The sequence below is a fragment of the Mus caroli genome, chromosome 6 (assembly GCF_900094665.2).
Source record: "Mus caroli chromosome 6, CAROLI_EIJ_v1.1, whole genome shotgun sequence".
Lineage (NCBI taxonomy): Eukaryota > Metazoa > Chordata > Mammalia > Rodentia > Muridae > Mus > Mus caroli.
In genome coordinates, this window is record NC_034575.1 from 1192025 (window position 1) to 1207726 (window position 15702).

Here is a 15702-nt window from a genome sequence, read left to right on the forward strand (position 1 = left end):
GAGACAGGGTTTCTCTGTGTAGCCGTGGCTGTCCTGGAACTCACTTTGTAGACCAGGCTGGCCTCGAACTCAGAAATCCACCTGCCTCTGCCTCTGCCTCTGCCTCTGCCTCCCAAGTGCTGGAATTAAAGGCGTGTGCCACCACCGCCCAGCAATAATAGGTATTTTAAATTAATAACAATATTTTTGGTTAATCTTCCCTAGTTGTCACAAATTTCATTATTGTAAGTTTTGTAAACTCTAGTAAGTTGGCTTTTGTATGTGTCTGTCTGTCTTTCTCTGTGTTTTGTTTTGTTTTTGTTTTTGTTGTTTTATTTATTTTGCTTTTTTTTTAATCACGGCATACTGGGAGAAGTGAAAAATATTTTCATATTAAGAGGAAGAATTTCTTTGTTTGTTTTTTTTCTAGACAGGGTTTCTCTGTATAGACTAGGCTATCCTGGAAACTGTAGACCAGGCTGGCCTTGAACTCAGAAATCCACCTGCCTGTGCCTCCCAAGTACTGGGATTAAAGGCATGCACCACCACTGCTAAGCGAGGAAGAATTTTAATATCTGAATGTATATCTAATGCTTAATTTTTACAGCTATATCAGAATGTAGTGTGCCTTTTCTTTCTTCTAGTACGATATTTAAGTACTGTAATGACCTCAATCAAATTTTACCTACTGCAAAAATGTGAAGGGCTTCAGAACATGAGGGAGGAGGCTTTCTTTTTTATCCTTGTTTCTAAACTAATGCCTAATCAGTTTCAGATGTTTAAACTCTAAATATTTCAGCTATAGAGGTACTGAATGGGTTAATTCATAAATTTCTAAAATTAAATATAACTTAAAACATATAAAACTTGGCCAAATTAATAGAAGAATAAATTAAATCAGTATGCTTAATACACTATGTAGATATATTGGTAGTCTACACAAGGTAGTGTTACATTTCTTTCAGTATTTTTTTAGAATACTATTTGCTACAGATGCTAACACTTCCTGTCTGAGGTGACTTACAAGAGCATCTTGATCATTGAATTCACCTGGACACACTTGCCTGCTTGCCAGACTTAACATTAGGCTGCTTCCAGGCATTGAAATTGTGAAATTGGTGTTTAAAATCTCATTGACTTTTATTTCATATATATGTAGACTTAAAATACATTGCTTAGTTTGGTTGCTTTGAAACACTATAAAGCTGATAATCTACATGCCATCCACATTGAGTCTCCTGGCCCATCCCCTATCTCCCAATTCCCCATTTTGTTGAAAGCATCTAGCCATGTTGCTGGGAAAGCCTCAGTTTATATTTGCTCCCAATATTAACCACATAAACACAGTACACAACCTATTCACCTGGTTCTTGCTGAGAGCCTTTCAAGTCTGCTGTTTTGTGGACTTCCAGTGTTCTGCTTTGTGAACAGTGTATATAGAGTGTGTCCATCCAAGTCTTCAGGTGAGTTTTAGCAAGCTGCTAGTTTGTGTATCTCCTTAGAAGTGGGACTGCTTAGTGACAAGGTATGCCAAAACTCACTCAGGACTCATATTTGATGTTGGTCCCCACAGTGGTTATGTTAACCCCCATATTCACCTACAGTGTATTTCACTGATGGTAAAATTCACATTATGGCCTGATTAAGGCTGCTCCTCATTACTGGTAAGAACAGACATCTTACTTAGATTTATGGGTCTTTGTGGATTTTTTTCAGTAAAACATCTTTTTTCTTATTGAACTGAGGAGTTCTTTTTCTATTTCAGATACCTTATTGTCAGGCACATGCAACAAAAATATTTTCTCCAATTTTACAGTCTGTCTCTTCAAGAAAATTAGTGAAAATTCGATATTTTTCTCTCCAATAAAAATATTCAGGTGATACTTAAGAAACCAATTCAACCCCCAAGTCAACAAGAGAGGCTTCCATATTTTTATATAATAGCTCAACATTTTGTTTTTCACATTTCATCCCTCACCTACCTAGATTTGTGCTTGGAGTTTGGTATGAAGGACCTACGGCTAGTATGAAGGATCATGTTCAAATAGCTAACAATTTTTCTGAGCATTAGTTAAGAAATAGACATTCCTTTCCCAATGACCCCTGGCACTAACTCTTCAATTATCTATCATTACTCGTTGTATGGTCTTTGTTTCTGGCCCTGCTTTCAATTCTTCAGCCCGTTGGTCCATTCCTACACCACTGACGTTCTATGATAGTGAGCATGGGTTTATGGACATCTGACGCCCACGTGAGAAGAGACTTCTCCTTTGTTCCTCTTCATTAAGGCTTAGCTATGTCTAGCTTATAACCTTCCCCATACATGTTAGAAACAGTCACGTTCTATTTTTAAAAATCTATTGGAAACTTATCGACATTGCACAGAATCCATAGATTAGGGGGAAATTATGCCATGATACTATCTTCTTATTATTGAAATTACCATCTATTTATGCAAATTTACATACTCGGTGTTATATTTATTCCTGGTACCTTATAATTTTTGTCTCTTTTGAAAATACATGCTCCTCTGAAACATCTATTTTTTCAGTACTTTTTATCCATGTACAGAAATATAACCACATTTGTATTTATCCTACAGTTGATTGCTAGCCTTTCATAATATTTTAATAGTCCATAGGCTTTCTACTACTGACTGCTCAATTTCATTCTTTCAGATCATAAGGAATTCGGTTCCACGTACTTCCCTTCACCAGCTATGACTTTCAGTATATCCTATAATAAAACATAGAGGTTGCCATTCTTGTTTTATTCCTGAATTTAAGTGACATCTCTCTAATGTTCCCCACTGAAAATGATGTTTGCTATTCTTTGGGGGAAAGCCTGTCAGGTTAAGGGAGGTCTCTTCAATTCCTGGTTTTAAAGCGCTCAGCGGAGGGCCTAGAGGAATGACTCAGCAGTTAAGAGAACTCTGCTCTAGCAGAGGAAATGAGCTCCATTTCCCTCTCCCAGATCAACAGTGAGACACTGTTATCTTTTAAGTATAACTTTTTTTAAAAAGTATTAATTTAATTTAAATTACCACTTATTTGCTACCGTCATGGTTTTGATACTAGAAAACACTGGTGTATTCGAACATCACAATGGCTTTAGACTACAAGCTAACTCAACCATTCCTGCTTCCAGGCTCTTGGGGATTTACCTAGCAGCTCTGATAATGCTTTTCATTTGTCAGCTGGAAGACACCCTAACTTCTAGCCACATGTTTAACTTTTTGAGAGCATATCTTTTCCCCAACACCCTGATGTGTTTGAATGTGTGTGTGTATGTGTGTATGTATGTATCTCTGTGTATCTCTATGTATGTGTCTATGTATGTGTGGTATGTGTAATGTGTGTGTGGTATGTGTGTATACGGGTGTGTATTTGGTGTGCATGTATTCGGTGTATATCTTTGTGTATGTGTGTGTGTGTGTGTGTGTTATGTGTTTTTGTGTCTGTCTGTATGTGTGAATTTGTGTATGTGTTGTGTGTGTGTGGTGTCTGTGTGTGTATGTGTATATATGGGGTCTATCTGTGTGTGGGCAGATGTGTATGTGTGTATATATGTGTGTATGTATCTGTGTGTGTGTATAGTATGTGTGTGTGTCTATATGTATGTGTGTGTTCATGTATGTGTGTGGTGTCTGTGTGTATGTATATGGGGTGAGTCAGTGTGTATGTTGGGTGTGTCTGTGTATGTGTCTGTGTGTGTTTTTGTGTGTGTGTGTGGTGTCTATATGTATGTGTGTGATCATGTATGTGTTGTGTGTGTGGTGTCTGTGTGTGTGTATATGGGGTGAGTTGGTGTGCATATTGGATGTATGTGTGTGCGTCTATGTGTGTGCGTTGTGTCTATATGTATGTTAGTGTATGTGTGTATGTATGTACGTCTGTGCATGTTAGTTTTCTGTCTGAGTGATTGCTGTGTTTTGGTTTTCAGTGCTGGGGATGAATTTGCATGTGCTCGTCATCTTCTTTCCCACTAAGCTAGAGCCTCAAACCATATTTCCAAAATCGGGAAGGGCTGCTTCCTCCCCCAGGTAGGCTTCCCTGATTGTGTGAACTGGTCTCCTCAGCAGCTTCTGATTCCAGCAGTTACTACAGCATTGGGAAAGCATGCCTTTCTCAGATCTTCAGGGACAAGACCCTCAAACATGGCTGACTGCACTTGTCTTTCATCTTTCGTACCTTTATCTCCTTCCACAATGTTCAGTAATTAAGATTTCTAGTGAGTGACTTTATTTCAATAAGCATGAACTTTGAATTTAAAAAAAAAAATGTAGAGCTGACTTGGCAATTTGGCTCAGTGAGTAAATTGCACTTACTGCCAAGTCTGAAGACACGATCCTCGGGACATATGCAGTGGAAAGACAGACTCCTGAAAGTTGACCTCTGGCTGCCACAAATGCACCATGAACATGTGCACCCACACCCATGCACACAGACATAAAGAACTGGAATAATTTTTTATATAGAGAACAAATAAATTTTATTAAATACAATTTATATTAACCTATTTCTTTTAAGTGTCATTCAATTTTTCACTAATTTAGCTTATCATTATTAATATAAAAGTTGAAGTAGCAAACTTTACAGAAAGGAATATCATGTCTAAACATTAATAAGTACATTTCTATATTTAAAAATAACCTTAAAAATCACTGCTATGTAACTCTAATGTCAACATTTAAAACAAATGCTACAAAACCATAGTGTCACTTGTTCAAAATAACTTACCTCAATAATAGTTGGTTTCCCCACATTTTCAGCTGTTGGAGACCCATACAAGACTCCATCACTGTATGGGGTCCTTTGGATATATCGAAGCCATCCAGGTCTATCTGGGTAGCCCATTAAATTTGTGTTAAATGTTATGGGATCATTACTAACCTCCCCTAGATAAGAAACACAGAATTAAGACATAAAACAGTTATTTCCATACATGTTGCTTTGGTGGTTTCAATCAAAACAGTCTACTGGGGGGGAAAAGGGGGTTTCCCTTTTCCATATTTGTAACAAACTAAATACACAAACTCAAACAAAATCATCTGAAAATTTGACTTAGGAATCCACACAATGAAAAAGAAATCCTTTTGGTTGCTGAAATTGTCTAGAGATCTAATAAATATTGTAGATTCAAATGAGTTTCTTGGGAAGAACACATCAGGATCGTTTCACCAGTGAGACAACAACTATCATTTGCAAATCTTTCCCAAAGCTCACTCACCCGCCAACGAGAGGCATCCCCTCCATAGAGCTCCAAAGAACATCACTCGAATATTAAGGAGTGGTCAAATAATTATAAATGTATAATCATTTGTCATAAGCACATACCTTTATTACACATAACAATTGCTGTTCAAAAAGCTTAGCCATATAGTTTTATAAAAATTGTAAATCTCTTTAAAAATAATTTTAAATTAATTGATAAAAAGACCCTTTTTACTATTAAAAACAGGTCTCCCTTCATTTTATTAATGTTGTCAGATAAGCTGTTATTCCTCATGTAACCAAAAAAAATTTATATGAATTCTAATATCAAACACCTATTCTTCCAAGATTTAATTTTCAGAAGTCATTTTTTTACTTCAGAATTATAGCTTACTGTTTTCCCTTACTATTCTTTCTATATCTTCACTGATGTGACAATGCGGTGATGATTCAAAATTAACACATTTAAATCAATAGTGAATTAAATATGTCTTAAAAACTGCTATTACTTTGAATAAAAATTAATCATTATATTATGAAGTTTTACCAAATTGTTTCATATAATAAAAGCTTTTAAAAACACCGTTAATTAATCCCTTACTTCATTCTCTTACACAACAAATGTATACTTTTCTAGAAAAATAAATCAGTGTGCTATTTAGGAAATAGTATAGAATTGGGTGAAGCTATAATATTTTTGTGTGACTAGGAGCTACATCATTTGCCAGGCAGCAATGTTAACAGTCAACACTAAACTCTAAAAAAATATGCATTCTAAAATGCAAAAAAAAAAAAATCTTTCATACGTAAATTTCTAATCTTAAAATGAGAAAGATTTCCACAACCAATTTTTCATGTATCCACATCATTTGAAACAGTGTTAATCATATTTGATTTCCTATCATCCAGGTCTGCACATCGCACAAAAAGAGATATTGAACCCTCCTCCATTCCGGCAGAGAACCTACCAGGCTTTGGATAAGGTGGAAATTCACCCTTAAAATACTCTCTCTCCAACACATGAACAAAGAGGACACCTGCAGATGGGTACACGTTCCGGTCAGAGTGCACCTTGGAGAAAAGAGTGTACACTGAAAGCAAGGGGGAAGAGAAGACACAGATGATAATGAGAACTGTCCTGAGAACAGACTACAGAGATGCATCTCGCCGTGCAGAAATTGCCGAGAAAACCAAACTAACACACCAGAGAACCGTTAGTGCGTATTTGCTGGAAATGGACACAGTTTTAGGACAAAGCATGAGAAAACTCACCGACTTGTTGTTTTAGAAACTGTTAAGATACTACACAAATAAAATGACATATATTACATTTAGTATTTTTAATTGCCATTAAGCATGAAGACATAAATATCACTTTGATGATGTATTTTTTTGTTCAAAACTATCACCAACAATATACATTGAATAAGAACTGACAAATTTCATAATACTGCAGCTTTCTCTTTTCCCTTTTTTAAAAAGCAAATACATAGAGTACTTTAAAAATAATAAGTACTACAGCTTTCCAAACAGAAGCGAGTCGGCCGATACAGCTCTCATCCGGAAATATGCAGTAACTCACGTTATACTTAGGGAGATGTGCTACTTTCTCCGTGCGTTAGCAAAACCTTTCCTAGAAACTTTAACTTTATTTCCTGTCTCCCAATTTTGGCATCCAATAATTTAAAATGGTGTAATCTATCCCACTCTTCTACCCCCTAAGTGAGCAGCGACATCTACGCAATACAGTTCTGCGTTGCGTGAATCACTTCTTTAGGTGAAATGGGACCCATTTATGATTCCCTGTGACTTCGGACGTAAGACGTGAGTGCCCAGAAATAGCCAAATTGGTTTGATTAGTTTCTACCTCTTGTTTTTCCTCTGATATCATCATTTCCACCAACACATTACTGTCATAACCCTTTGCCACCTCTGCAATGTCTTCTGGGATTCCACCTTCAGGATTGGCCAGTCGATGTAATTTTTAGACCGATAAACCTTATCAGCCCACTTCTTTCCTTTAGTCACTGATGGATTTGTAAATGTGGTAATTAACCCCAGGAACCCTAAGACTACGCACACCAAGCTCAAAACCTCGCTGAGAGCCCCAGGTAGCCAAATCACTTCACTTATAGTAAAGTTTTTAGTATTAAGTAAATAAGTAAATAAATAACCAAAACAACCAACCAAACAAACAAACAAAAAAACTCCCACAAAATGTTTCTCCCCATGAGAAAACTTGTCCCTGTGTTCTGTGGATAACTGCACCCCCCCCCCAACACACACACACCAAAGAAAATGAGCTAAAACATTTGGCTTGCAGTTTTATGTATTCATAACTTGACGACTAAAAACACAATTTCACAGCCTGTGGAATAGCCAGGCAGATGTGGTGGCTCACGCCTGCAATTCTATCACTCAGGAGGAGACTGGTAGGAAGATAGCTTTGAGTTTAAGACAAGCCTGGCTTACAGAACAAGTTCAGTGTAGCCTGGATTACAGAGCAAGATCCTGTCTCAAGACAAAGTAACGATAACAAAAATGCCATGCAACCAAATCAATCAATCAATCAATCAATCAATCGAAGCTGCAAGATAGTTTAACAAGGTTTGCAGAGAGAGACTGATGTGTTTGGCACTGAACTGTGTAAAGGCTTCCCTTGCTGTTTCTTATTGCCAGGTTCTACTCGAGGACGATTTGTTCATGTTGGGCAGTGAGGATCACATTGCAAATAATGATCACCGAATTGAAGAAAAACCATCAAGATGAAAAAAGGATGGTAATATGATTTTTTTTTTGCCCCAGTTCAATATCACAATGTGTCTAAAATATCAGCTGGTTTCAGAAATGTGAGAACCCTTTAAAGAGACCAGATCCCTGCTTCCTACAAGATTACCATCCAGTTTAAGAGACCAACATCTTCTGAACTAGGTATTACCCCAGAGCTTTAGTCGTTCTGGTGACAAGAACGACTAAAGTCAGCCCACTTGAAGGATGGGCTGACTTTAGAAAGATCTGGAAAAAATTAATAGATTTAATGTTTTTCTTAATAGTAGGTGCTTACAACCCAGAGACAGGCACTAGGGATTCGGTCATTCAGCAATGAAAACATACTGGGGTAATGTGGGGACCCTTTAAAGGAATACAGTAAGCCAGTGGTGCACAATCCCCGGGCTCATGTCAGAAGAAAACAGCTGGGAAGGAAAGAATCAAATCGTGGAGAGTTTCAAACTCCTGCTGAGAAGTTATTTTTTTCTATATTAAAAATGTTAAAATTTCAGATCGCAGCTTTATCCAAAGCACTGGCATACTTAGAATAATGTAAATGAATCTCTTCTGAACTTATCAGGTTTATTAATCTCCCTAGAGACAAAAAAAAAAAAACCCTGTGTGGTGCAACAGTAAGCTTCATTTTTCTTGTCATTTTTTTAATACCTTGAGGAGTGTTGAACATATTTAAATAGGTTTATTGACGCCTGCAGAATGAATGAATACACTGTAGCACAAAGACGGTGCAGAGACAGACACGGGTCTCATGTGAGGGAGCTAAATATATATGACACTTAATTTAAGGTATAGTATTCTGTAGATTACTCTCCTCTATTTCCATCATAAAGTAATAGCCTCTTTTAGTGTTTGCTATGGCAAAGTGATATATGTCAGCTTGCGAAGCAAAAAGAAATGTTTCTCACACTAAATAATACTGTGAAATAATTCTATTTTCTACATAGCCCTCATAAAGCCTAACATGAACCCATTAAAGGGCACCTATCATTCCATACCACCGCACCGTGACTAGTATAGAGCACCTCAGATTCTCACAGAACAAAACAAACAAACAAAAACCATTTCTTCAATGTACAGAGTTAATCCACAATCCACCATCGCCCTCTCGGGCTTTAAGATGGCATGCACATTGTTTTTATTCATGTGTACTCAATTGCCGTTCTGCAATCTGCCGAACTGCATCCTTGCTGGTCAGTTACCTTGGCAACTCCACAGTAAAGCCTGTTTCACTTTAAGTATATATGCCATTCACTTGAGAAAAACATGATACAGATGTATGACACACTCATCATCCAGAAATGGAAAATGACTAAGCCACTATGTTTTGTTTGTGAAAATAATACTTCCTTTTGGTATGGTAGGTTTAAATTATGGGCACCCACACAACATTTTAGAGAAGAGCCCGTTTCCTGTCCCTTTGTTATTTGCAAAACAAATAGCTCCTCAAGAAGGGCTATTTGGGCAGTATTTACACCTGTGCTTCTTTTCAGAAGCAAAATGGCATAGAGAATTTGAAGCCCTGGGTTGCTGTTCTTCTAAACATGAGCTATGACAATAATACTCATAAGGCCTGCACAAACTACCCACGGAGACTGCTACCTGAAGCTGACACACGCTGCATTCACAGGTGCCTAGGTGGGACCCACAAACTGTAAACTTGATACACACGATTTTTCTTAATAACGAGCCTAGAAAATGACATGTAAACACCCTGAGAAGCCACAGCCCTAAGGCCTGAGTTCTTTACAACGCACATGTGTACAGCACTGTGCTAATCCAGCCGAGGTCACAGGGGCTGGCCTCTCCCTGTCTTGCATCGTTCTATGATCTTATACAGCTACAAATCCATTACCTCGGCAAACACGCCGCTGGATACAAATGAAACTTGGAGCCAATGTGTAGCTAAATCCCTTCCAATCTAGCAACATAAGTGGGCAAAACAATTAAAGCAAGAGTTCGAAACATCGCACATCAAAACCATCACCTTCGAATAGGAAAGGTGGATATGGTGGTACAGATTAAGACTTCTGAAAATGCACTACCATAAACAATAGAATTTATTTGTAAAAAGAAGCGAGCAAACATGGAAATCTAGTGTCTGAATCAAGAAGAGCCAAAAGGAAAATAGTATTGGAAAACAATGATTTTAATGTTTCCCCTCCCTAAGCACCTATGTTTCTCTGTGCCATATGGCCATAATCTTATTCACAGAACTATTCATTGCATGTTGTAGTCACAGGGTATATAGAAAGGTCAGGGTATTTCAACAACTCTATATTATGTGACAGTAGTGAGCAGAGAATCAAATAATAGATCTTGACAGCAATGGCAATAAAGTGGGACTTCACACTCCCTAAATTGTGCCTGTCTTCCTCTGCTAAGAATCTGTTAGAAATGTTTTCTCTGCGTGAAGGGAGAGATAAGCTTCTGCATCGGTGTGCACTTTACACACATTTACATTGAAAACAGAAGCAAACACCGATACTTCACAAACACTGACATTTGGAAAGCTCTGCGTTGCTGAAGAACCTCTGACAGAGCTTCTCGATTGCTGTGTAGATTGTCGCTGAAATGTAAACAGACACACATGCCACCCCATCTTTACAAAGGGGCCAGAGAACACTTCTTGGACCTTTTTCTGCGTCATTAAGAACAAGGACACAGCCATAAAGATAAAACAGACACTGAGTGTCAGGCCGGAAAGTTCCAGCTACGTTTAATCTTAAACCTGTCTCCTTTTGCAATCTTTGGAAAGAATGTCATGAATTATTGTCAATAAGCGTGTCCAACTAGCCCTTGCAAGGTAGCAATTATGTGCATGTGTCTTTTATAGGTTCTTCACCAACAAACTGATGACTTTAAAAGATCCACTTATGTGGTCTTTTTCTGCTTTTTGAGGTTTAGGAGGATTGGGTAAAACCTCAGTTTACCAAAAACCCAGAGAGTGGAGCATGGAGAAGCCTAATGTTCCTGACGTAGCAGCAGTTGGTCCTCTTTCGTGATGCTCTAAGACCATCATTTCGCACACCAGTTACCACACGTGGCTCTATTATACAGGGGGCCGTATGGACTGTTTGGCTGCCTGTCATTTACAAATCACATGAGTGGGTCCCAGTAGGCTAATGCATTTTAAGGTTGTGTGTTTTATAGATTTTTTTGTTTTCTCCCCCCAGTAGACAAGTTGTCAGCTGTCATTTCTCACTGCTATCAGTATGTTTTCTATAGTGGCTTCTCTCGCCTTTTACGCTTGCAATTATTAACCTGCTGCAGGTTTAAAAGCCAGACTAGCAAATAAGGTAGGACTGTGTGATAAATTAAGAGGAGATAACGTGCTGTTTCCGTGTGTACCGTGCTCTGCCAGATGTGAAAAAAGCAGAAGACAGCATTTGAAGCATTAGCTGCCCAAGGACCCCTTTGTGGTGCGTTTCCTGGTTTCCAGTTGAAGCCGCACACCCGTGAATAGACGCTTAATATCCCCAGGATAGGGTCATTACTTGAGGCAAAAGCAGTATAAACTCCGTGCAACATAACAGAGTCAGAAATAAATAAGTGCACATTTGAAAATCTTAATTCAATCCAGATGCTATGTATACATGAATTTTTGAATCAAAATGAACATACGGTGTTATGTGAAATAACTTCATGTTTGCTATGTGGGAAACAGACTGCATAATTTAAACACAGATTTGTGGATAAAGTATTACTCTTAGCAGTAGTAACCTAACCAGTTTTAAAAATACCAAGATACTATAATGAATACCTTTCTATGACAACCTAAACGTTTGTTTTTAAAAGCATCTCAATTTTATCAATGTCCAATTTTAAGATGTGAAGTTACTCATTCATTGGGGAATATCACAAAGGTACTTGGAGACAAATTATTTAAACAAGACTATGGTATGACTAGATAACTAGATAGATATTTACAGCTGTGCACAGCATTATCTTACTGGAAAGTACTACCTGGGAGGAATTAAATAAAGATTATGAGTAGGATTTTTCAAAGATGCTCAACCTATAAAGAGAGTGCTGATCTGCCACCTGTCTTAAAACAACCTTAAAACACAAAATTTGACCTAAGCAAATAGGTATAAATATTCTGAAAATCAAGCACTTTAAGTGCTAATGGGGGTGAGGTGGGTGAGATTTCCTCTTTTCTTTTTTCCTTCATATTACAACTTTAACAGGCTTAACCATCTTTCTGAAACTCGGAGTCCCTATGTGCATAGCACGATACCCAATGTATTAGAACAGACTGAGAGATGAATCTCTTTGGCTCTCTGAATCAAGATAACTCACCTTGGGATTTCCAGAGCTTAATAAATTTATGGATTCCTAATTCATTTTTAACAAGTTATTACAACATTCAAATAGAAATGAAATTATTAAACCAGACAATTAGTGTATAAGAAATCTTAATACCCAACCAGGTACACAACCTGTTTTCAGATTTTTTTTTCTTTTTTTCTCCTCTCATTCACATTTATGTGAGATTTGATCGATCCAACCTAATAAATGTTGGCTTTCAATTGAAAGTGTGTCGCTGCTGTCAGCCCTTCACTTTGGGGCATCAAAGGCTGGCCAGTCATTCATTTGGAGGTAGGCAGCTATTGTTTTTCTTACAGTCACAGATAGCCCATGCCTAAAGTGCAGGATTCATCCTAAGGACAGCACTAAAATCACCTCCTTGCTAAGAATACAAGCACTTCTGTTCATGCAAGGCAGAAATCAAAGCTGGGATCTTTTTCTACAAAAAGGCAGCAGAATTTCTTCATGAAAAATTTCCCTCCTAAGTCACTTATTAATTTTTCCAAATTGGAATTATCTTGGTTATTATCTAATCAAATATGTTTTCCCCTTTGTATGTTTGTGTGCCTATGTGTCTTAAATGTTGATAGGAAAGGGGTGCAAACTATTGTTAATGGGTGATCAATAAAACACAGGACTCAGAACGCCAAAAAGTTGAAAGGGGTTTTAGATGTCATGCTAGGCATGCAAATATCTTTATTAAAGGACAGATCAAAGTACTGGTTCTGGCCAAGATACGCCCTTAGCTTCCCACTGCAGCCAGGACGGCCGTGCACTTGCTTTCCTGGAGAAGTTAAGCTTCCACTTTACTGTATAGATGACAAAATTAACCCCAGAGGAACCAGATGATGGTTTCCCGAGCATAGGACTAACAGAGTATCCACGGACCTTATCAATTTGACAATACAAAACACAAGTTAACGCATTTGGTAGTTAATCACTCTGCTACAGTAAGATTGCAGTAAGCAGTCGTGTGACTGCTTAACTTGCTTAATAATTTCCTATTGGTTTATAAAAAAAAATCAGAACTTGATCAGATAAGCTAAGCTTCTGATTTCAGAGGGTTATCTTTCTACAGAACTAGAAAAGACAAGGTTATAAGCATAAACTCACAAATTCAAGGAGGAAGAAGTCTCCTTAGTGCTAAGAAGAGGAGGCACCGCAGCCTCATAGCCAGGACTTAGGAGGAAAGCCTTGCCTCTCTTGTACACTGTCCTTTAGAGGCTTAAAATTTCGAGATTTTTCTCTCCTGACTTTACCAGCCTAAGGGCACTTCCTGGTCCTCTACATTCATGGAAGCAAAGAGATCAACAAGAATCATCCTCTATCTTCAAGTCTCCCCTACATGCACCCCTCTCCGGTTTATTTGTATCTTGTATGTATGTGAATACCTTAGTGTGCATATGTGCTCTGGAACTGGAATTACAGCGGCTTGTGAGCCACTCACTGGGGTTGCTGGGAACCAGACCAGGGCCCTCCGCAAAAGCAGCAAGTGCTCCTAACCACTGCACCACCCTTCCATTCCCAGCTCTCATCTGATGATCAATAATGTACCTGCCTTTAAGATGGAAGCTAGCTATCTAATGTACATATTATTTTAGTCCCATGAATATTCAGTTAAACTATAGCCTTTAAGTTGAAGATTAGGGAATCTAAGCACACTCATTTTGACTTTTTTTTTTCTTAATTTCTTAGGAAAAAATCTATAGTGTCAATCAGTAAACCTAAGGTTGACAAATTTTAGAATGTGGTTTTTCTAAGTGGAGGGGGGAAGGGGCATGTGAAAAAGGGATAACAAGAGGGAGTGAATACACGAATATAATCAAACTTCATTCTATGAATATTCAGAAGTGTCAAGTAAAGGAAATGTATTTTCTATAATTAACACATGATAAGATAACAAGAAAAGTTACTTTTAAGTATATAAATATGAAAATATACTTCTTTTCAAATAAATTACCCTAAGGATACACATTATAGCTACTATTTCTCTACTCTCATCCCAAGATACAAGGAGAGAATCCGTATTTGGAGTGCTTTTTATTACTTTTATAATCACTTAATATATATCAGAGAATAATGTGAAATATGGTGGCATAGAGCAAATCCTCTGGCAAGCAGTGAGTGCGAAGTCTAGCACTTTAAACATCGTCGCTACAGAGGCTACGAGTACTCGTTGTAAGTTATAAAGTGATGATTCGTTATCTTCATATGGTTAATGAAACTGAAACCTTTTTCTACAAGTCACTCCACTCCCTCAGGAAAATGCTAAGCCTTAAATGTGCTGAGGAATCCAGGAAAAAAGAAAATTTGGAAACACGTGGAAATAAGAGCATTACTTCCCAAACTGGTTTGACAGATTTGAGAGGGGTTTTTTACTTCTAGTTCAGGAGATAGTGTCTGTCAAGTTATACACAGAACATTAGGTCCGATCAGAAGCATGGCATTCAAAACAAAATGTGATGGTTACCATTTGGAGATCCTGGTGGAGTCAGTCAGTCTGTCTGTCTGTCTGTCTGTCTGTCTGTCTGTGCTGCACTTGATTACAAACAGCTCCAGCTTAGTAACTCAGCTAGATCTATGAGCTAGTTAGGCAATATCCTTTTGGTAAATCAAACAGGGACCAGGGGGGAATGCTAGGAAAGGCAGAACCGCTGAGGACCATAGTTTAAAACAAGAGGCAGCATGAAGCAGTAAAGGATGAGTATAATCTGGTGCACAAATGCTGGGAAGCCTAGAGGGAGAATCTTTGGGAATCCCATGGGTGCATGAGGAGCCAGAGATGGCTCCGTTCCTTTGGAAGGGATAGAGAGTTCAGAGCTGAGCAGAACAACAAAGTATACATACATCAGACCCATAACTAGAAAGAAACAGGAAGAGTGGCTGTGTCAAACAAACCAACAAAACCACAAGGATTACCAGACTGAGTCTTTTGAAGGTCCTGTGGGAGACTCCACTAGAAATAGCTAAGGAGGGTGTGGGAGGAGGAAGCATGAGGAGCGGCCCTAGAATGAGTACTCTGGTGCTCTGTAAAACACATGCCTGGCATCTTTTCATGGGAAGTTACTATTATAAAACTATTATCTTTACATAGATATGAGCAATGAAATGCCTAGGTACACAGATGTGTGCTTCAAAGACAGATGTGATACTAGGAAATCTTGCCCTACCATAAAACAGATGTGGAAGATGAAGACTCCAGCTGCTGAATAATTTGGTACCACGTATAAAAATGTTAGTGACCTGGGAGGCAGAGGCAGGCGAATTTCTGAGTTCGAGGCCAGCCTGGTCTACAGAGTAAGTTCCAGGACAGCCAGGGCTATACAGAGAACCCTGTCTCAGAAAAGAAAGAAAGAAAGAAAGAAAGAAAGAAAGAAAGAAAGAAAGAAAGAAAGAAAGAAAGAAAGAAAGAAAG

At 38.1% G+C, this 15702-nt stretch overlaps 1 protein-coding gene across 7 annotated transcripts in view; it reads right to left on the reverse strand.

The window, feature by feature from the left end:
• Positions 1–15702, reverse strand: part of Sgce (sarcoglycan epsilon) — a 72771-nt gene that overhangs the window by 38711 nt on the left and 18358 nt on the right. For all 7 annotated transcript variants that reach the window (XM_021164423.1, XM_021164425.1, XM_021164421.1 and 4 more), the window contains 2 exons: positions 6161–6283; positions 4719–4876 (listed from right to left, as the gene is read on the reverse strand). In XM_021164423.1, coding sequence (XP_021020082.1) covers positions 4719–4876; positions 6161–6283 — 281 coding nt within the window. The remainder of the gene's footprint in view (positions 1–4718; positions 4877–6160; positions 6284–15702) is intronic.